Genomic DNA, 24,618 nt, shown 5'->3' on the forward strand with positions numbered 1-24,618 from the left:
GTCTTTCTCGATTTCTAGAATACTAGCTACAATATGTACTAACTGGCAATCTTTAGGTGCAAAATAAATACCAAATCCGCAGTAAGATAATTGCGACGGACGAAAGTGTTATAACTTGCTTTATTTGTTGTAGTATCGTAAAAGGCAAGCGCCCATGAAATGTTTCCCAAAAGCGACACCTACGATTGGACTGTACGCACTGTATAGACAGTAAAGACAGTGACTGGGGGACGATTTTTAAATTTGAAACAAGAATAGCAATTTTATGAAATTGATCTTTAAATCGAATCAGCGTTGGTTCGTTATTTTTTAGTAAAGTAGGATTTTTCTTAGTTCACGCGCACGTCATCAACTCTGTTTTTGGGGAATATTGTTATGCCAACCTAATAAAAAATTAAAAAAATCATTTTCATTCACAATAAACGTTGTAATTACGTATTTATGTTAGACTGATAAATGTATTTCACAAAATATAGATTCTTAAGCCAGAGTTGTGCGCTATTTAAAATATAAAACAACAACCGTTAGTGAAAAGGTTTATTTTGTTTTTACGTTACTTGTCAATCAAAATTGTGGTGGTTGACGTCTAATAGTTTCATAACGAACAGATATAGAAACATAACTTTTGTAAGTCTCACTGGGATATTCTGCGCCAAAAATTGTATATACACAAAAGTGCCATCGGGTTTACCAAGAAAAAGTAAGCAATTTATTTCTAATATTATTCGTTATTTTGAACAAGAAAGAGATCATTCTCCGAATTTGTGTGCAACCGGAGTTCCCTACCAAATGATATTTTTAGTATATCTTATCGAAGGTTAGAGGGCATTCGATATTTCAAACAAACAAAATAAAGTTGGAAATCCATTTCACAATTTGTGAGACATCCTCTGGAAGATTAAAAAAAATACTATTGTAATAGAATAGAAATAGAATCGTTGAATTATCTCTGTATCACCGCGGTAAGAAGGGACTTTTGAGGTACCTACTTTAGACAAATCGAAAGAACTTCTGAAACTTTAAAAAGCCTTGATTACTCATTGACATCTAAAATATTTCAAGAAATCTCTAATAACATCTGAAAGAACCTTTAACAATATTATAAAGAGCTATTCAAGAAAGGTATTTTAAAGTGTCTTTTTCTAATTATGTTTTTTAAGAACGATTATAAAATCGTTAGAGGACCGTCTAAAGCTGGTTCTCCAGAAATCAGAAGGATTTCTAAACTCAAGGAAAACTTTAAAACTCCGTTGAATAATCTCTGTAGAATTTCTGACGACCCTCCACCAGTTGAGTGAATTTCGAATTTGCTGCCAGCCACCCAGCCGGCCGGTCAAAGTGAGCTTCAAAGCTACATTTTACAAATAAATTTGCAAAAATGCACAACAAATTGGAAAAGATTGTTATTTATCATATTCATATGAAGCTCTATTATGACGCCAAATACTATAGAGAAAAAAGTGTCTGTTCAAACCCAGTTCTTTTGTATTTTTTTCCCGTACAATCGAATGCTGAAATGAGTTTTGAACAAATTCCAAAATTTAAACACATTATTAATATTGACTAGAAAATTCAGTGTTACTGAAGTCGTTTTTGGAGTTTTTTCGTTTTATTAGCTTCTTCTTAGGTAGGGACAGGGGTAGGGACTATAATTTTTTTAATCTCATCACAAAGTATAGATAAAATGAAGAAAATGACACCAAATAGAACTCCCTACGATAATTCTCTGAAGGACAATTTTCATTTGAAAAGCCGCGTTAAAAGAAAATCATTTTTGCAGAAATGAACAATAAAAAACAAAAAACACGGTTGTCCGCGATTTTTTTTTGTTATTTTATTTATTTTGATGTAGAGAAAGTTACTGGAAGAAAGTAAAGCTCCATTAACAATTTTCTTTTATAAAAAGTAAATTTGCCTGGACTAATTGAATAGTAATAATATTACACTTTTGCCATATAGTAAAGACGTTTATGCAAAGAATTAGCAAAACTTCCACTTATTTCATGAAGTTAGGCAGCGGTTTCCCAATTCTCATGAAAAGAATCTACGACGACGAGATTACACTTTTAATGTCGGTGATAAAGTTTGGCGAAGGAATAAGGTACTATATCTGATGCCGTTAGAGGGTTTTCATTAAAATTAGCACCGAAATTTCTATGGTCTAAAATTGTGAAGAAAAATGTGCCAAATTCTCAACAGAAAAGTTTCATAGCTCAGACCAAAAAGCGTTCTTCATCGTTTAACGTCTTCGCACACTTTTTTTACTTATTACTAACTCTTATTACAATAATGCATTTATTATAAAAGTCAATAAACATAAAGCACCTTCTTTTTTGTCGGCGGCCTGGTGCAGATGATATATAGATGGGTCAGGTTCAACTGTATTAATATTAACATAGATTTGTGTTTAAATCTGTCATATTAATTAATCATTATAAGAACTGCATCATATTTATACATGTACACTGATATTTTAACATAGGCATTGATATTTCATCTTAAGTTCTTTGCATTTAACCAAAAAGAATGTAACGACCGAACTTCTGCAATCGCCCATCCTAAACATTAACCGCTGACTAAGCTGCTAGATAATTTTGTAACTTCGACATTTTTTTCTCCGCTTTTTTATAATAAAACGTGGCATAATTTTGTTCTACACAAAAAAGAAAGCCTTTCGAATAATTTAATAAAAATATTGCCTTGTTATTTGAAAAAATGTTGTATAACGTCACGGTGCTATTAAAAAAAGCTTTTAACATCCTTTATAATGCCTAATGTACATTCGCAAAATTTTAACGAATTCATAATAACCGTTTTCGCGAAAAATTTTTTTTAGTTTTTTAACTTTGACATTTTTTTTCGCAGATTTTTTTGTAATAAAACCTGGCACAATTTTTGTAGGTTGTCCACAGAAAAATAAAGTCCTTCTTTAATTAACTTCATAAAAAATTTAGATTGCTATTTGAAAAAAAAGGTTCGATATCGTTGCGACACGACAAAAAATTGTTTGGTCTCCTTTTGAGGGGGCTGTAACGAGTAAAAATTATGAATTTCCATTATCAATCCATAAAAATGTAATCCCTGAAAGCAAATAAACAACCTCTGCCTCAGAAATAGATTATTAAATAGCGGTTTTGATCTGGTAAGTGCAAAAACTTTATTTCGTGTTTGTATTTATACCAAAACAAATTAATCGGTCAACAGTAACAACCCCTCCATTGTTCATTACAAAACTAGTACTAATATTATACAAAGGTTTTGAAATTTCTGGTTTTTGTTACTGAAACCATGTAGAAAGGATATTTGAGATGAAAATAAAGGAAGGATTTTCCTCCCTCTATTACCATATATCTATGTATAAGTGATACAAATTATGTGATACGCGCTGAGCGATAATCACCCTTCACGTAGGTATATTGATTGTTTGATTACACAATGGAGGATTACGTACTATAAACTGCACATTATCGAGCAGTCGCTTCTTTACAACAAAACCGCAATAAATTTGAGTAGTAAAACGCTAACGTACTTGATTTTATTAGGCTTCATTCAAACGTTGGAAACGCAAGATAAGAACAGCCAGCCGTTTCCTTAACATTAACACCCCAATGATCCACACGAATAGACTTCTCAATCAAAAATTTTCGATTACTCGTTCGGTTGATTGATCGAATTGCTTAATCGACTAGAGGTACTCATATAAAGCAATTTTCCACAACGGTAACTCGCTTCAAAGAAATACCACTAAGGTTAATTCGTATCCCTGTAGCTGACTAAGATCGGATGAAAAAAAAATTCTCCCTAGAAATCTCGAATTCGTTCGACGTAAAATTAAATCAAGGTAAATCTGTATTCATCGAGCTGATAAAGTTTTCCGCGGAAATTGGATTCTTTTTCGTAACCTCTAAGATGTAAAATCGATGTGCTTATGTAATCAATCTTATTTGTTAAAGTAAATGTAATTATACGCTTTTTTCAGGTGGTCCTCCCCATTATAGGCTGTAAGGATCAGATTAGTCTTTCGTTAAACGCACGTAATGGATGGGTTCTCAGGTTTTTTGGGCGATGATGTTGTGAGAAGCCGGTTGCAGTATCCTTTAGTTGATAGGGTAACATGTAATTAGTCTCCCTACTTTACTATTTTTATTCTGAATTACCTAAACATTCATTGTCTTGGCACGTTTGGCTTTATTTTTTATTATTTTTTTTATTCTTATTATTATTAAATGTGTTTAGAACCAATCGTAGTAGCTGTGGAAATTAAAACAAAGACATAAAATTTACAACAGGAAGCGAAGAAAACAAATGAAAAACAGTTACAGGTATAATTATTATAACTTAAGACAAATTTAAACACGTTGCGTTTGTGAAATTATTATTTTGTTGCAATGTGGTTTTTATAATTAAATTGTTCACTAAACTGATTTTGTGACAGATGTGACAAGTGAAAAAATTTCTTTTGTTTTTGTTTAAAAATATCCATAGTTACTGCGATTGGTTTTAAAAACATTAATGCAGTTTTAATTCCAAGGTTTATATACACGGGGGTTTTTTAAGATGGGCCATAAGACAATGTAAAGGCGTTGAGTTATTTAAAATGGGCCATACGGAAATTTACCTGCATTGCATCAATTGTTTCAGTCATAGCATAGTAGGGGAACCCGGGGTACTTAATGTTTGAAAATTTCATTTCCAACATTTAATTTAACCGTGTAATTTGCAGTTATTATTATGAAGTTAACGTTTGGTTTTGTTACTTGTTCTAAGCTTTAAATAAATTTTGTTTACTAAAAATGATATCAATTTTTATTTTATTTATATTTTAAAACATAAAAGGTGATTTTTATCGTTTATTGTACTTTGTTCTACCACCGTGGTTTTAGCTTTAACGTGTAATATTCAAGTGGTGGGGTTGACGACACGAATATCTTTGACTTTTCACGTTCATTAAATGATTAATTTAATTCATGCGTTTCTGTTAAGTATTTTAAATTCATAACCATCATGACCACTATTTTTGAGTATTATTCCTATATACAGTGTGTCTATTTAAGTTGTTAAGTTATTTCTTATAAAACGTTCTACTTGTTTCAAAACTCTAAATGTACCATTTAGTTTTTTTTTGAAAATGCGACGTTTTCGGATAAATTGAAAAAAAACCTGTCTTGCAACATCAATACTTTGAAAACATCGCATTTTAAGAAAAAAAAACTAAATTGTGCATTTAGAGTTTTTGAACAAGCAGGATGTTTTACAAAAAATAACTCAAAAAAAAAAGTTTTCCGTATGGCGCCAACTTAAGTAGACACACTGTAAGTATATAACAGCAAAAAATGTTTACCAAAAAAGTTAATGATTTTATAAAAAGTAATAAAAAAATTATTTTAACGAATTTAGATCAGAATAGGCCCATGATCACAGAAATCGGCGCACAAAAAAATAAAATAAAAAATAAACTTGTTTTAGCATAAAATCCATAATTTATGCTCATAAAAGCATTGAAGTAAGCAACTTTACATTGTAAAATTCAATAAATAAGGTAAATTTATTTTCTTGTTTGCTATATTTTTTATATTAATAATGGAATGGGAAGGAAAATGTTGTAGAAGTACTTTGTGATGTCATACCTTTCACTTACATCATTTTTTTCTGGATGAATTTAAAAGCCTGGCCTAGACAGGTTCTTAGTCAATATCTCAAAAGTATAAAAAATGGATTTATCCGGTTTTGTCTGATAGTTCCTCGATTAGGAAAAAATGTGCCAAATTCTTGACAGAACAACTTTCTAGCTCAATCCAAAAATAGCGCTTTTAAAAGAGTGTCTTCAAAAAAGTGTATAGGCAAAAACGTTTCCCACGAAAGTTTATTATTTTCAGATGTAGAATATGAATATTAAATACAAAGTATCGTTTCTATTTAAAAAAATTAAGTTTACGTATACCTAATAATCCAAAGTTTGAATAAAATCCGTCGATCCGTTATCTCGGAAAATTGCCAACGTAACGTAACGCAAACGGAAAAAAATCGCGAAATTCGCGTCGCGTTTGCATCTTTTTCGTGTGCTCTTTTTGTAAAAAAAATATTTTACAATTATTTCCCTTAGAACAATACCCTCAGATTTTTTGGCTTTTATAGTTTTAGTGGACTAAGAATCACCCGCCATATTTAATTCAGAGTTAGAGTGCTGTGGTGGCTAATTTGTAGACAATTATTGCAACTCCACTTACCAATTAAAATTTCAGCTTCAACTTTTGAGAAATCCACACAGGCCCGGTTAGATAAACCACCACACGTATAACGTTTAACCTTTACCGTGCACTGTCTAATAATCACAAGATTACAATAGGTACTGTTCCAATTCTATACTTTCTAATATATTTATCGAAAACCCAACCAGTTTTTATAATGATAACGCTGCATAACTTTATAATGTACCTAATATACTACGGCACAATAAGAGAACGACCTTGCATATCTTTACAGTTTGGAGTTCTGATTGTATTCTGAGGCTTGTGTCCCTTTATCCCTTTATCTATCAAAAATTGCTTATGTTTTTTGAGGGTTGTTCAGCTGTTCAGTCGACTATTTCGAAAGATTTGAGGGCTTTTTGAGAGGAATACTCTGTCTTCTCTATGGAATCACGAATGGACATCACGAAAGTGTTACTCAATAAACTCTCTATATGCTGTTATTCCCCTTCGCAAGCTGCCTCAGTGTTGAGTCTTGTAGTTGTCAGGCTTGAGTGGTTCGGTGACCAAGAGAACGTATAAAGCCAGACTCAACACGGCGTATGACGACCCCTAGTGAGAATCAAGACTAAAGGCACAATTTTGTTTAACTGGTAAAAAAATTTTTTATTTAAAAAAATTGACCATGTTTTTCAACTTATTGATTTTTACCGAAAACGGTCAACTTTAGAGCGTATGAGCAAGGAAACCTTTTCTGTGTAGAAAACAATGGCGGTTCAAATGGGCGTCTCAAAACCGTACTTTTTTCAGAGGCGTCGAAGTTGGGGAGAAAAACACCCATTACCCCTTTAAAAGTTTTACTAATTTTGACCACACAAAACATACCTTATAATAAGTAGATAAGTAGAAAATGCTTGCAAAAACTGTTTTCTATACGATAAACGGTTCCGGAGATATTCCCAAAAACGAAATTTTTGTAAATTTCAAAACCTCTGTATCTCGAAAATTTTGCATTTTAGAGGGTAGGTTAATAGAAACTGTTTTTTAATTTTTGGACGAGCTATCACATTCTGAAGTCCTGCGCATATATTATGAAACACCGTGTATAATGCAATATTACAAATAATATTTAATAGAAGTTCATATAATAAGTGAATACATCAAAATTTAGGAAATTTTACGCTCTTTTCAGAAACTCCAAAATATATAGGGTGGTCCATATGAAAAAGTATAAAAATCAAATACTCTGTATTATAACTGTGTATCGCAATGGATTCTACATTTTTCTAAGAAAGATTTGGCCAAAATCAATTATTTTTAATAATAAGAAAATTATGGGGCAATAAGGAAATCAACTAAATTCGAGAATCGCCCCTTAGCGGCGTAATGATTAGAGATAACCGAATTCTGTTTGCGCTGTGGTTCATTTTTGTGTATCTCTTAAAATAAAGGATGTTTCCATAAGAAAGTATCCAATCTAGACCATCCTGTAGAATATTGATCCAAGTCCAGTCAGAATTGACGAAATTAAAAATCGAGCTCTTGTTATATTGAATATTTCTGGCTTATGTTGTTTTTTAGACGTGACAATATTCGTCAAAAACACTTGCAAGATGTCAGGAATATCGTTTTGCGCATCTCCCAAGAAATTGTCCACTTTAGAGTAGGAATCATTCGCATAAATGCGTGATATGATGTCTTCTCGGATGATCGCTGCAGCTGTTTTAACAATGCGAAGGCGCTCTTCTGTTCTTCTTCAAGTTGTTGTACCAGCTGTCAACTGACGTCTTCCTTTTAACAGTAGCAAAAATGATCCCATCGCCATACTTCTTCTCCAGTCTGACTCACAGGGCGACCGCAGTTGGAATCTCCCCTTTGAAGTCTTTCAGAATCTTCTATCTGGTCAAATGCCTCTGTCACATACTGTAACTGTCACTGTCACAGTTCCAAAGATCAGAAACAAGGTTGTTTCTTTGGAGAATCATCACCTCTGCTCGTAGATGCCGCTATAATATCATAATTTCTAAAGTCACTATTTAGTGACTTTAATAATTTCTGCTTCTTATTTTCTCTGGCCACAAATTGAACTGAGATGGCACACACACACAAAACTGAAGCAATTAGTAAGATTTCGAAGTTTCTGAGGGCCAAAAGATTACTCGTTTTCAAAACTATCTTAAGGTTTTAGAACGATTTCCAGCTTTCCCCAGGTCAGTATGAGGTCCTGAGAAAAATTAAATAAAAAGGAGTAGTGGTTACAAACTAGTTTAATGCACACATTCATTTAAGCTTAACCACCGGCTCGATTATTGAAAGCGATCGGACAACAAATCGTCAAGGCGCAGTTGGCTCAATTCGATCCGTTGACTGTGAATCCTCTCCTTGATTTGCTTTTGATTCTCCGACTTCAAATCGTGAATTTCCCGCACGGCCTTCTTCAGCTGATCCTTGAAGTACGTCTTGGCCTTCTGCGTGTCCTCAAACTTCTCTTCGAGCCCACGCAACTGCTGCAGGAGCGTGGTGCTCTGCTCTTTCGTGAGGGCCGTCTTCTTTATTTGCTCGATTTCAACTCGCTGATCGTCAATGATATGCTTCAGCTTTTTGTTTTCGTATTCCAAGTTACTTATCGCGGACATGAGCGCAACTTTGGTCGATTCGGAATATTTCAAGGTGTTCTTCTCCACGAGATCTTGCAGATTGTAGTTTTGCGTTAAGGTCATTTCCTCCTCCTTTTGTTCCAATGCCTTCTTCGTGCGCAACGTGTTCATGGCAGTCTGCAGCTCCGAGGTTAGCGTCTTGAATTTTTGCACGCTTTTAGCGAGGTTGCTCTCCATTTGATTCTTCTTTTCGGTCCATTCATCTTGAAGCGCTGCCAGTCGCTGCCTTTGCATCAACTTTAGATCGGCAGTATACTGTGCCTTCTGTTTGACCTTCCAAGTCTGCAGATCCCCCAATTCCTGTATAGCAATGTGCTCGTCCAAAATCGGGGGCGACAGTAGATAGTCTGTCGGATCCGGAAACACGGACAAGCCGTACTCCTGAAGATACATTCTGATACTCACATTCGCGAGCGACTCGTACGTTCGCGTAGCCTTACACTCGGTTATGTACGAGCAATCGTAGCGTTTCTTCGCGAGAAACAGAGCCGTGTAAATATCGAGCTCTTCCGTCAGATTGTTATCCAGTTCGTCGGTCAGGAGGAGTTTGGGAGGCCACGCGTAGACCATTTTGCGAACGTGATCTTCGGTGGAAATAAAGAACATCTTGCATTTCGCGTTTTCCAATATAATATCTTCACCTAATGGACTATCGGGCTGAATGTCAACAGTTATTGTGCTTGAAGCTTTCGGGTGCTTAAATTTGATCCGAATGGTCTTCGCTTTAGTACATTTCTTGAGCGAGATGTTATCAACGATGACATCCAAGCAATACTGCTGATACGGCGAGTCTGCTATGGTTGTTTCAGATTGTGCAACTAAAAATGGAGTTGATCCGTGGGATACGCAAATCGAGTTAGCAGTTTGTGTGCTACCAACGGTCTCTGTAAACTCAACGAGGTCTTGTTGGTCCCCAGCTGCGGTAACACACTGATGCGTTCCTTGCTCAAGTTTTTCTTCAATTTGATCATCACCACGCGCGTTGTGACACTCGTAAACCATCAGAGATTCTGAAGACTCTTCCTTCGCAGGTGCAGTTAGCGATACCTCGCTCACTTGATCACCTGATGAGCCAGAACTCACACTCAGCTCCGCAACACATGCTACGCTATTACCAATGGAAAGATCGCTTGGTCCGTCTTCCTGTTTTAACGTTGTAACAACTTCAATGCAAGGCTGCTTGTCATCTGGATCCGTTGGAATGGTACCTTGCACGTAGGGAAATGTGAAAAAGCACTTCTCTTCTAACAACGCCGAGCAACCCCCACTTCTGAAATCCGTCTCACTAATACTACCCAAGAGGGTATCTACGTTCACTTTGGCAATGCCCAGCTTGTCGTCCTCTTGGTAGAAAGTTACGTATATTTGGCAACATTCCGAGAGATACTGGCGAATGACTTCGCAATCAGATCGGATACGTACGACTATTTTTTCGTTCATTTCAATACTGTCATGCAAATCTCGACTGAACGGTTTTGATTTGATGGTTATCCCCAACATGGTAAACGACATAAAGTACTTTTCCCGGTTTTGGTTTAGTAAAGAGACCTCGGGGAGAAGTAAATTGAGGTTGTAAGCGACCTTAATTTTGATCGTGAGTAGAAACTTTTGGATACCTTCACCGTTGCCAATTTGAATATAGCCATCGGGGAGGTATTGGAATGTAATGAGCTCCCCATTAAAATAAAAAGGTTCCTCCGTCTGTGAATCGGATGCGTGTAACGTCAGCTCGGACAAGTAGGGCACTTCCGATCCTTCCGAATTCAAATCGCGTATCGTTAGTGACATATACAATTCGGGGTGGTTACGCTTGTGCTCCGCCTGCACCCCTAGGAGCTTACACCACTTAAATGGTATCTCACCCTGAAAACTGTGCGGAATTATGTTCGCGCTTCGAGTGCTCAACAAAATGAACCCTACGCGATCTTTAAATCGGTTGTTCTCGACCAGCTGGAGCTCCACCTTTAGCGGAATATTTCTCGTACGCACCTTTCTCAGTTCCTTTTTCTCGATTTCCCAAACTAGTTCGGTATTGAAACACAGATCGTCGTCGGGACTCACCAGATCGGATTCCAATGGTCGTCCGTGAAAATTCGCGACAATCTTGACCGGATGTTCCAAAAATGACATATTTCGGCCCTTGTCGATCGCCAGTACCACGCTTACGCATTTTCCGTTCAACTCCTCCATAGTTTCAGATGCAAAATGTAAGTGGACAGAAAAAACGATTTAGTGACAACTACTGTCAATTTTTTATGTATTTATAATCCTAGTCACCGTATTAGTCGCCCGAAAGGGACATTTTCCTTCGAAGAGAGAATGAGAATGAGTAAATGTTGGTGGTCATGGATCGTGGCGATTGTTAATGTCGAAAAAACTGTTGCACGCACGGTTCTTTCTTTTACGTTGTAATAGACCAACTAAGTTTAAACCAAAACGGTTTTTGGAATCACACTGCCCTCAGGAAGAAAGTCTTAACCACTCCAAGGATTCTTCACCAAAATTGTCACTCCGGAATCTTCTCAAATCTTTCTTTGGTTTTTTTCAGCTTTTGGTTCCAGAAAAAAGCGTTATACATAGTAACAAAGACTAAGGAGGATAATCTTTGATAGTAGTGATGTGAATGGTGGGACTGGAGGGGATAAACCGCGATTGAGAGTGCTGTCGTGAGGAACAATTAGACCCAACCCACATTTCTGACGTTTTTTAACGAAAAAGTTTTAGTAAGTATGGCTTATTGTAGAGTCAAGAAAAATACACGTTTACTATATCCATTGGGGTCAAAAATGCCCCTCCCCCCACCTTTTTATGGCAATACCTTAGACCATATAGTACATGGACTGCTATTAGCCCTATGCTTTCAATACAAAATGGGTGGTCACCGATAGAGGGCACTGTAGTCGTGGGTATGTGAATCTCAGGGTAAACTAAAGTCGTATGAACACCACTCGGATCGCGTAAAGAGTAGCTTTTATGGTAACCGCGTAGTACGGGAAGCTAAATACTCTTGGTTATCTTCTATACGTCCACAAATAAGAATAGGTTTGCTTTTTTTGCCATATCTGGGCATTTAATTAGTTGACGTTTGTTAATTTATAGGTTGACAGCCTCAAATCGTGTCACATCGGACAATTTCGGACAGACTCGTTTACCCTGAAACGCACATACCCAGGCAATGTCCTTGACCATATTTTAGTTACAATTAGCAGTCCATATGTACTATAAGGTCTAAGGGCAATACACGTTTTGAAGCACCATGAATTCGAATCAAACAAAATCTCGATGATATCGATCGGTCTGTCGGTCTGTCTTTTCCCTCATTTCCGGGTAAACGGCTGAACAGTTTGGAACCAAATGTTGTACACATATTCTTAGACATAAAAAGGCAGAATCGTGTATGCACAGGAACATTTTTAGAGGACTAATGCTCCAAAAGCAAATTTTCGTAAGATACTACAATTTAGAACAGTGGTGACAATCGGGTATCTAGTTTTTGATTGGTCGTTGGTTCCGGTCGCCATATTGTGGCCAAATTGTTATACTTTGATATTTGGATCCATCTGATGCCCTAACCACATTTGTACTTATAACAAAGAAGAATAATTTTTGCTTGTAGGTAAGTTCTCAAGCAATATTAGTGGGAGGGATGTCAGGTTGAGTTTTGATTTTACAAGGACAACAGGTAAAATCTCAATTTATCTAAAGTTAGACAAAAATCATTAGGCCAGTTTCGGAAATAGGTTCAGCTTGAGTGTCATGTTCGAAGAAAAGTTTGATTTCTTCGAAAAGACATTCATTTTCGAACTTGACCACCTTCTTCTTGCTCTGACCGAATAGACCAATTACTAATTAATTTCCGAGTCAGGTAATGTCATTTTACTGTCGAGTTTTGTATTAAATTTTATATAAAATTTCAATTTTTGTATAGAACTTTTGATTAATGTCAATCTGTCAGTGATGACAGGAGTCATTATAGACATTTGGAAATGTCACAAATGCGGCCGGTAAAGTGACAAGTGCGGCCAGTAAAGTTACAAGCGGCAGGAAACGTAGTCTACTGCCTCTATCATGGAAACTCAAATATCCTGACAGAAATTAGGTATGAAAATGAAGGTTTCAGGACGATTTTGGGTAAAATAAATTAATATGTTACGGAAACGGGCGGTCCAAAAACAAAACATGTTTGATCTTGTCGAACGCAGAATTTATTCCTCTATAACTTTTGTATAGACCACTTTATTAATAGATGGGTCTTTGGATGGGACGGCCAAAAATCAGAAGTGAAATTGGCATGATGGGTCCTTGAGGATTCTAAGGAAGCACATTTCTACGGAAACGGGAAATACGGGATTTTACGGAAGTCTGCGGTAGATAGGAACTTGGAAGGCGGGTTTCTTTAAAGGTGTTAAGGTGGATTTTCTCCATTGCACCAACCTGTGGTAAGCACTTCGAAGACGGATATTGTAACAGAAGCCCGCTTTGCAGTTTAAATTTTTTGTCGAAAGTTATACATGGGTAAGTATTGCATATGAATCGCTTATAGTACGTACGCATCTAGAGCGCATAGGTTTTACCAAGGTAGGCAGTGTACGGATTCGGCGGTTCCCTTTTTGCCGAGAGAAAACACAAAAGAAATAAAAATTGCTAGTCTGCTAATGGGTTAAGAGGGACGCGAGTTGTAGGAATTTCGTTGGTTCCGTTTTGCTTAATATAAATAGCTAAGCGCGAAGAGAAAACCAAAGACTGTGAATGTGTAAACTTAGTTCACGCGGTTTTAATGCCAGTAAGATCAGAATTAGTGTAAAAAGTAAATTAAATTAAAAAATTAATTAGCGATCGAGTGGCTACCTACAATATGTTCTCATTAACCTGCATTGAATATTTACTAAAGCGCGTTCGCTCCTCCAGATGCAGTATGGTACTTATGAGCATACAGTATATTATGCTTGTCAAACATTAACAAACGTGACAAGGATAGCACAGTTGTTTTAGATCGCTTTTACACGGTGATATCGTATGCGAGATACTATATCCGAGATTTTTTTTTATTCATTTATTATCCCCCTCTTGTTCTGGGCCCTCAACAGGTTTTGCGCTCAATTACAGAGTCTGGGCGACTGTAACGGCGTGTAAAACCGGTCTTAATACTTCAATTGAATCATATGTCAGTTTGGCATCATTACTGTGAGGAGCAAGGATAGCGTTATCGAAGAATGACGCAAATTAATAAGAGAGGCATTTAGTTCATAAGACCCCTTACTGCATCTGGAGGTACGAACGCAGTATAGACTATACCAAAGTGGTTAGCATTTTGGGAGTAAATTTTTGAAAGCGAATTTTGCGCCGGAATATTTCAACAGTACATCCTTCGGGAGCGTATTCTCTTAGGCCGGTCAATTTACCTGAGAGTTTCTTGCTAACTTGCATTGAACTTTCTAGGGAAACGGAAGGCAAATCTACCGTGAGAAAATGTTCCAGGGTCCATGGTACGAAAAGTTTAAGGGCATATATTGAAAGATCAAGTTATTGTAAACCACGATCGAATTTTCTTGGATAAGGCTCTCCTGCTACCACAGCTGTGTAGCTGTGATATCACAGCTATACGGGTAAGTTGTGACATATAGGGTGATTCTGTCAACCTACCTCTCAGTAATGAGATAATAGATCTGACAGAATACTGTGAAAGAAACATCAAACGCCTCATTATAGGATGACTCAAATGCTCACCGCACAGTAGATACTAACGTCAACCCTAAGGGTAAATCATTACTTGAATATCTAGACAAGTACTGATCTAGAGACATCGATAATTATTATTGATTAATCGATAACTTATGGAAAATTATCGATTAATTTATAACTTCTCGATAATTATCAATTAATAGATAGTCAATGGTACATTTAATAAATCGATAATTACCGATGCCACTTTTCAGCCCATTCTTTTATGTCTAAAAATATGTGTACCACATTTGGTTCCAATCGGTTCATCCGTTTAATCGGAAATGAGAGTTTGACACACTTTCGTACGCGCGGTTTTGCCCAAAAACCGTTTAGCCGGATATGAGAGTATAGACGAACCGACAGACGGACCGACATCAACAAGATTTTGTTTGATTCGGATTCCTGGTGCTTCAACACGTGCATTTCCGTCAAAAAAGTGGAGGGTCGTTTCTTTCCCCAATATTGGCATCCAAGCATCTCTTATTGTAATCCAGAATCCAGAGCTGCATGATTATGCACTAGGACCATAATAATTGACGCTTTGGTAGTTGATTCAATTCGAAAATTCGGAAACAATGGTTACGATGTAAATTATATAAGAATTACTTCCTCTGATCAAATGCGCTTCTATTGAATAATTCTTATTCCTTTGTTTAAATTCTAAACATTGACAACACTCGTTTGCGTTTAATTAATTTTCGATAGAAATATAAGAATACACTCGGAGCTGACATTTTTGAAAAATTGTCCATTATATTTTATATATGGAACGCCGTTTTACTTGTTATTACGAAAGTTTACAATGTAACATTATAAACAACAGTTAATTTTATTTCCCGATTTATTATGTTTGTTGTTTTTATGTGAAACATTAAATATGTTTGTTTAAAAAACCTCACTTAATTGAAATGATGTATGAATTATATAGCAATGTGTATAACGAAAGTTTAACAATACAAATCAACAAACGAATACATAAACGAACAGTAATATAACTAACTAGAACTAATTCAACAAACATAAAAATTTATTCATATTAAATGTGGGATTAAAATTATGAACAAACATTTTAATTCAACAATCATATTAATTCGTGCTGTTGAAATCGGAAAGCATTATTTAAAATGATTGTTGAATTAAAATGTTACATGAATTAAAATGTTTGTTGATAATTTTAATTCGTATCTGTGATTGTGCGGAAGTTTCAGGAACTATCCTTTAGTGTATTTGGGTACGTGTATACTAGCGCCTAATTAAAATTATCAACAAACATTTTAATTCATGTAACATTTTAATTCAACAACCATATTAATTCAACAATCATTTTAAAAGATTCTTTTACTACGTCTAACAATAAAAATTTATTTGTTTGTTGAATTAAAGTGATTGTAGAAAATATTCGGCTTCAATTTTCAAATCGTCGAATTTATATGACTGATGAATTAAAATGTTTGTTGATAATTTTAATTCCACATTTAAAATGAATGAATTTTTATGTTTGTTGGACAAAATCGTTTTATTAATCGAAGTATTTCTTGCAATTCAATTTAATTGTTTGTTATTAATTGTATGTTGAAATACAGTTTCATATACACTCATTCAATACAACAATATAATTCATTTCACATTTTTATTAAGTAACATTTTTTAAACAATCATATTATATTAATAATACGTAAGACAATAACAACAAACGTAAAAAGTAGAGGCATACGATTGACAGTTATTTAAAATGGCACATTGTAAAATTTTGGAATAAAATTGTACAAATATTTTCAGAGAACATTTTAATTCAACAATCATATGAATTCATGCTGTTAAATCGGCAAGAATTATTTAAAGTGATTGTTGAATTAAAATGTTACATTAATTAAAATGATTGTTGATAATTTTAATTCGTATCTCTGATTGTGCGGAAGTTTCAGGAGCTACAGTTTAGTCTATTTGACTACGTGTATACTAGCGCCTAATTAAAATTATCAACAAACATTTAAATTCATGTATCATCTTTATTAATCAACATTTTTTTAATCAATCTCTTAATACGTAAGATAAAAACAACTAACGAAAAATTTAGAGACATAAGATTGACTGTTATTTAAAATGATACATGATAAAATGTTGGTATAAATACTAAAACGGCGTTCCATAATTATATGCATTTCCATCATTAAACATAAATTTTATAATAGCGTCAAAGCGGAAACCGAAGATTAATGATTATGACAAGGGAAAAGCATTAGGTAAAGTAAATACTATCAGAGAGCGCTAAGGTTAAATACGCTCGTATACAATGGTTTCTACAATCCAAAAAGCGAAGAAGTTTTAGGGCATTTTGGAAGTTATCGCGAATCAAAATGAACGCAATTCGCAGCGCAACTTCGAGAAGTTTAATTGGAGAACGTAGGAAGGAAATGTTGATCTCCGACCGCTTAAGACATTGATTGAACGAAATTACAGGCAGACAAATAGACCCGCGATGGCGTTGCCCTAATGGCCCGACCAAATCGGATTATCCTAAGATAACTTAAATTACTCTAGCCGATTCCGCGTTTTTCGTATAGCGAATAAATAAAATTTGGAAGGCACTAGAAATGTCAATTAAATAAATGGAAGGAAAAATTTAATTTCAACGCCCATTGTGAAAACGAATTCTAACCTAAATTCTTCGAATGGAATTTCATAGCGCACGGACGCATTATCTCGTTTAAATCTCGTTCCCAAAATACACATGATGGGATATAATGGATTTGGACGTCGTCGGTATGAAATTCATTTAGCGCCATCGGAAATTAACAGCTACGAAAATTATCGGGAACGGGATTTTAATTAATAGCAATAAAACCTTCTAATTTTGTTAACTGCACCACAAATTCATTTCGCAACCGTGAAATTATGATGGTGGTCGATTGATATCCAATGCGGCGGAATGGAAACAGAAATAAAAGGGGAGAAAATAAATTTGTACGTGCTTTATGAGGAAAAGTAGGTAGTTCGTGCTGGAATATACCTAAGCATAGAATTATTAATTCTATGAATATAAGCGTTTTTTAATCTGAACGAGATGAAATGATGACAATTCTGTTTCTAAGAGATCTCGACTCCACACAAACAAAGCCAAGCCAAAGGGTAAGAGAAAAAGGGTGACACCAAAGCAGGGTTTTACGACGTGGTACTGTCTAACTGTTTAAAATTGATTCGTTCTTTGTTTAGATTTTATGAACTCTCCTATAAAGATATCTCAATTGTCTTTAAAGGTTTCTTTTGCCAAGTAAAGGCCATTTTGGAACGGAAGGTAATGAGAAAGCTGATGAGTTAGCTCGACTAGCTTCAAAACAGGTGTTTTATGGTCCAGAGCCGGCTGTTACACTTACAGTTGCTACGGCTGCAACTGTAAATAACTTAATAACTCAAACACCCCTGGAGAGAACATGCTGGTAGATTTTCGCCATCTCGTTGCTTGGCGCGTATTTGCACTACAGGATATAGATAAAAAACCTGAGGTTACTCGTGGGTATACTTTATGGGCACTGCAAACTAAACAAAGACATGCTTCGCAAGGGTTTGGTAGAATCACCATCTTGTAGAAGATGTTACCAAGACGATGAACTGTAAACCATGCCATTAAAGGCATTAAAGGTCTAAGGGTCGCTTTTTCTTGTCAAGTTCCCTGTAAACACGTTAACAAAAACCGAATTGTAAATGTTTCGTATAATGAGCCATAAATTTTGCCATTTGCCAGAAGTAATTTACGATTACTTAGGAAGTTGAATAATTCAATTAATCGGATAGGATGTCACAAAAAGCTCAGGGCACTCGACAAAACCGAAATAAAAATACAGCACTAAAACTCGGTAATATACTCCATAATAAACGTGCAGTAAAATTATAGACGAAAGGAAGAGACTATTATGTAATTATGAACTGGCTCGAGGATGGCGGCGGTTCGCTTTAATAACGAACTTTGCAAGTAAATTTACATATAACAAGTCTATATGGGAACTCTGCGCTCGTAATGCATTAACACTGCTGAAAATTACTATTGCTTTAGCAAACACAACACTCATGTGTATATTAAACAAAGGCTCTCTGAAATAATACCCGCTAACTCAATTCATAGTGTACTGATGACCGAAACACTCGGTAGATGGGTGACGCTCACTTGACATAGATTTTTAACTCATCTCGCTGTAAGTTAATTTGATAATGTCGCCTCTAAAGAATTTAAATTTTCTCGACGCATCAAGCCGTTGAGTGTGCAGCAAACACAATTTCCCAACTGAAAAGTAGGTAAATGAGAGATTTTGCCATTACAAGAAGTACATGGGTACACATGGTTGGATATTATCGAATATCCATTAAGCGCAAAAATTAAAATGTACGGCGGCGAGGGAGAGGCGACAAATCGAATTATTTCCGGCGTGCTTTGTTGGAAATTTTCTGCCACCATTCTCGTTAGAAATATCAAATTAAGGGTTTCGTAACAATCTCTTATTCCTAAAATTAGATTCGGCTAATTTGTGTGCTTGGTTGGAAAGTGGGACAAACGCCTAATTAAGTATAATTTTTCGGTGTAAATCGCCCCAACAGAATATAACATTTTCATAGAGCATTTATACGCATTTCGTCAATACACGTGCTTTGCGTAATTTACTCTGAACGTTAGCTAAGTATATTTGTCTCCCATTTCCACCTGCAAACTACCACAAGCACATTTTAGACAAGCTTGATCCAAGGGAAAATAGAGCACAGTTTCAGACAGTATAACCATAAGCCATACGTGCAGTTTTGTAACCCCAAAAACGGGGTGAGCTTTAGTAATCTCTTTATTTGTGCGATGGAAAAGCCCTTGAGCTTTAATACAAGTAATCAGCCCAAAGTCTGGCTGTAACTTTTGATCTAGTAGCCCAAACTTGGAACTGTTTGAAATTATGGAATCTACAGGCCCTATTCTATAAGAATATGTTTTTTTCCGGTCGATCTGAGACAATTTTTTTTTGGGGCCTCAAAAAAAGGTAGAGTATAACCTTCCTTTTTTACCAAAAATCGACTACAACAAAATTTCTCGGGAGAACACTTTTCTTATTAATTTTGGTGGGTAGAATCCAAAACGATTCGTACTTTTTCGATTAGACTTCTCAATCAAAAGTTATGGACTTAAAACCAATTTCGAAAGAAAATTCAAAGGGCTGTAACTTTTGATCTAGTAGTCCAATTTTGGAACTGTTTGAAATTATGGGATCTACAGGCCCTATTCTATAAGAAAATGTTTTTTTCCGGTCGATCTGAGACAAATTTTTTTTGGGGCCTCAAAAAAAGGCAGTGTATAACCTTCCTTTTTTACCAAAAATCGACTACACCAAAATTTCTCGGGGAAACACTTTTTCTTATTAATTTTGGTGCGTAGAATCCAAATCGAATCGTACTTTTTTGATTAGACTTCTCAATCAAAAGTTATGGACTAAAAACCAATTTCGAAAGAAAATTCAAAGGGCTGTAACTTTTGATCTAGTAGCTCAATCATGGAACTGTTTGAAATTATGGAATCTACAGGCCATATTCGAAAAGAAAATGCTTTTTCCGGTCGATCTGAGACAATTTTTTTTTTTGGCCTCAAAAAAAGGCAGAGTATAACCTTCCTTTTTTACCAAAAATCGACTACACCAAAATTTCTCGGGAAAACACTTTTTCTTATTAATTTTGGTGCGTAGAATCCAAATCGAATCGTACTTTTTCGATTAGACTTCTCAATCAAAAGTTATGGACTAAAAACCAATTTCGAAAGAAAATTCAAAGGGCTGTAACTTTGGATCTAGTAGCCCAATCTTGGAACCGTTTGAAATTATGGAATCTACAGGCCATATTCTATAAGAAAATGTTTTTTTCCGGTCGATCTGAGACAAATTTTTTTGGGGCCTCAAAAAAAGGCAGTGTATAACCTTCCTTTTTACCAAAAATCGACTACACCAAAATTTCTCGGGAAGACACTTTTTCTTATTAATTTTGGTGCGTAGAATCCAAAACGATTCCTACTTTTTCGATTAGAGTTCTCAATCAAAAGTTATGGACTAAAAACCAATTTCGAAAGAAAATTCAAAGGGCTGTAACTTTTGATCTAGTAGCCCAATCTTGGAACTGTTTGAAATTATGGAATCTACAGGCCATATTCTATAAGAAAATGTTTTTTTCCGGTCGATCTGAGACAAATTTTTTTGGGGCCTCAAAAAAAGGCAGTGTATAACCTTCCTTTTTACCAAAAATCGACTACACCAAAATTTCTCGGGAAGACACTTTTTCTTATTAATTTTGGTGCGTAGAATCCAAAACGATCGTACTTTTTCGATTAGACTTCTCAATCAAAAGTTATGGACTAAAAACCAATTTCGAAAGAAAATTCAAAGGGCTGTAACTTTTGATCTAGTAGCCCAATCTTGGAACTGTTGAACAGAATTTTTGATTAATTAATTTAACATGTCAATTACGTGGGTGGAAGTAACAGTCAAGAAGGCCGTATTTTCTTCTGTTATTGAGATATTTTCAAAAAGTAATTTCGTTCAAATTTTTTCAAAATGTGATAATTGTAAGTATGTAATTCCTCTTGAAATGGCGAATGGTGGCAATTATTCATTTTAGAGAACTTATCTGAACGTTTATTGAGCGAAATTTCGGGTTGTGATTTCTAAAAGTGACAGCGTGACGGTTCTCATTATTGATTACTACTAATGTGGTCATTATTAACCACTTAGACACTAGTAGTGAAAAAATAGGTTTTGATTTTAGGTATCTATATAGATAATCACGATCATAGGTGTCCACTTTTTTGGAACAAGGCTTTTCAAGTGTTTACCAGATTTTTCCTCTCCGGTCACATTACGCATCTTATGAACAAATGAGTACTTCCTCGAACTTCCCCGTACTTCCCTGGACTTCCAGTAATTCCCCGAACTTCCCCGTACTTCCCCGAACTTCCCTGTACTTCCTCATGACTTCCTCCATTCTGTACAATTACTTCCCCTGGTGTTTACCCCCTGGCCCAAAGCGTTCATGTATCATACGAAGTCGCAAAATGTTACCAAAAGTTGTCTGATAGCCTTTGATATTAGGTATATGCTTATCAAAATGTGGTTATAGTACAAATTCGAGAGACGCATTCTATTCCTGCTAGTGCTAGTACAAGAATATGACGTATTATCCTCGGGAACGACAATAAAAGTGGTAATAAGGATTCAACATCCCCCACCCTTGTTAAAACTCACTAGCGACGAACAAAAGAATTTCGAATTAAATATTTTCAAATAAAAAATGGTAAAATGCGTAATTTAATGAGGCAGGAGTTTCACGCAATTTTGTTCCCAAAATAGACAAATTTCGCTTGAAGTTGAGTGGAATTGCACAGGCAGTGCGTAGAAATAATACGCTAGTTTGGGATAGGTACTATACTCAATTTCCGATTTAAAGCCTACAAATTTGGAATTTAAAAATGTTTTTACAGAGTTCTGAAATTTGTATGTTAGATCTTGAAATCTGAATGGAGTCAAGTAGTTTGAAATTCCGTAAACCCTTCGCGTAAGGGAAAATTCTGTTAAACTTTGACGTTAATGTGAACATTAATAAGAACAAATCAAATGACCCTTCTCTCTTTCACAGACTTTCGTAAAGTTTGAATTTCATCGCTGTAGATATTTGTGAGCCTCGAATTTAGTCGAAATATTCTCAAAAGATGATAATTTGAGTCCCTATAGAATTAAACTAGAAGCTGAAACGGGAATCACAATGGAATCACAAAACACACTCGCACACACAATTTCCGTAATGTCCGGTTAAACGTTTGATTCGTCAATAATATAAAGGGATTTTCTGATATTTATTCATAATTTTGGAAAAGATTTTTATGGTGTGGGAAAGAGCAGACGAGCACCGACTCGCTAAAATCCGACAGATGAATTTTAAACTTGAATAGGTTTCTGGAAGAGGGTCGTATGTATTTCAAACAGACCAGAACGGTCTGATTAAATATTACTGTCCAAAACGGGCGTAGGGAAGATCACTTTACTTCTTTTACATCAAAGGTCACAAAAACGCCATTTCAGTTGTATAATGAAGTTAAAAAACCGCAATAACAAGGCAATTAGAAACGTGACGGTGTGAAGTTTAGCAAAATTAATTAAATAATAAACCCAGTAACATCTGCACTCGAGCCTTTCCAATTATAGTCTCTGATTATCCTGGATATTATGCTTATTTGTACGACTGTAAGGAAGTAGCAGGTATGCGGGATTGGATTGCGATATTTCTACCCACTAAATTTTAAATTCGCGGCTTGTGTGTTGGAATACAAAAATGAATAAAATCAATACTCGCTGCATTCCACATTTTTATGACTACATGCCGCAAATTGTACGTTATTATGAAAAAATTGACTAATAGATACTTCTTCGGTAACCACCGAACTCGTTATAAAAGAAAAGGTACCTACATTTTAGTTTATTTCAAATACAGTTTCATGCATAGGTAGCTATGCCAACCTTTTCCAAAAGAAGCTCACTTTTGAGCACCGAGTAAATGCAACAAAGTTTATGCAAGCAGTTAAACCCCAGAGTCTGTATACTAAAGTCGTAATCGTGGCAAACACTTAGACGTCAAACTTTTAGCCAACTTTTTCCATTTACAGAAAGAATAATGGTCGCATGGCCTGAACGTCACTTACCTGCCATTTGCTCAATGAATAAAAAATAGCAGCACTTTAACAAACAAAATGCAATATATTAAATAGTGGAATTTTAAATCCCTATACCACATTCCTGTGTAACAATCCACTCTTTTAAAAAGCCATTTTATTTACAATGTAAGCTAAATTCCAATTGCATTTCCAAATTTCAAATTCCAAATGAAATCTGGACATCTCTCTGGAAGGCATCGAAGTTGTTTCCAAGGTGAACAAATTCGCTCAACTCTAAAAAGCTTATGTCTCCTACAGGGACTGAGCTTTACGAGTCAGAGGTTAAAATAGAAATGTGACGGGAAACCTATAAACGCTATAAAAAAGCATACTTCATTACAAAATAGACGATATCCTGGTTATGATTATCATCCGGGTTTTCCTGCAGGAATTCAATTTCATTTCCTTTATAAAAGCAATCATATGCTCCGCATCTACTGATGTCAATCGATACGTATAATATATGTATGTAGTAAACCGTGCGTTTCTTTTAACGGAAATATTCCTCCTCTCAAATTGTAAAAAAAAGAGAGCTGAAAGCTGACCGATTCCACTGAAACCGAAATAAACTTCTGTCGAGTTTCCTCCATAAGTAATCAACTAAATAAAAAACTGTAAGAGGTGTCTTAAAAAATAAATTTTTCTAAGGGACGTTTCGCCAAAATTTAATTGAAAAAGTTTTTAGACGCGATTGGGAGGGAACTAATTTCCAACCATTGCAACTGTTGGAAAGACACAATTATACCATTTTTCCTTAGATCCTATACAAGGACAGGCTGCAGCACTTTGTTACTCCTATTTCAGAAATCACTCGATACGGTTTTAAAGTCAAATTTGGCACACAAAGGTTGAATCGTTAGTAACGCAGGAAAGATCTCTATTTCCATTGTTTTCCGATTATTTGGATTAGATTACATTTGATTTCCTCTCATTACCTTCGTTTGTTTACAATTTTGCTGCATCGATATCCTATTTCCTGAATTAAATTCAAAATGGGGCGTCACGGAATAATATCTGAGGGCTTAAATTTATGGACATAACCCTTCACATTTTGAAGATTAAATAAAGTATAGAGCAAACAACTCTAATGTTTATAGCCGTACTCTGCAGTAAACGTTAATGGTTTAATAACTAAGTATAAAAACTTTGCATAAAAATATAGCGCATCTTAGATGAGTTTCATAATTACTCTAATTAAATTACAACATAGAAGTCGAGAATTGCACTTTCAAGAGTCTTAGGAGGCAATACAATCTAGTTTTGTGTATGGTGTAGATCGGATATTAAATTAATATTACTAATCGCTGCTCCACAGTTACAATTAAGTACG

The 24,618-nt window shown here is 35.4% G+C and overlaps 2 protein-coding genes across 2 annotated transcripts in view; both read right to left on the reverse strand.

Annotated features, from left to right (window-relative positions):
* LOC116176239 (rap guanine nucleotide exchange factor 4-like) overlaps positions 1-24,618 on the reverse strand; it is a 156,496-nt gene that overhangs the window by 95,033 nt on the left and 36,845 nt on the right. The window lies entirely within an intron of this gene.
* LOC116175935 (centrosomal protein of 120 kDa-like) lies at positions 8,441-11,083 on the reverse strand. Its single transcript, XM_031494318.1, has one exon. It carries the CDS (start codon positions 11,033-11,035, stop codon positions 8,495-8,497), a length of 2,541 nt encoding a protein of 846 aa, XP_031350178.1. The 5' UTR covers positions 11,036-11,083; the 3' UTR covers positions 8,441-8,494.

This window comes from Photinus pyralis, unplaced genomic scaffold (assembly GCF_008802855.1).
Source record: "Photinus pyralis isolate 1611_PpyrPB1 unplaced genomic scaffold, Ppyr1.3 Ppyr1.4_LG7, whole genome shotgun sequence".
Taxonomy (NCBI): domain Eukaryota; kingdom Metazoa; phylum Arthropoda; class Insecta; order Coleoptera; family Lampyridae; genus Photinus; species Photinus pyralis.

What these genes read in the sequence shown, in the direction of transcription:
- LOC116175935 (XM_031494318.1), bottom strand. Translation starts at nt 11,035, where the DNA reads ATGGAGGAGTTGAACGGAAAATGCGTAAGCGTGGTACTGGCGATCGAC.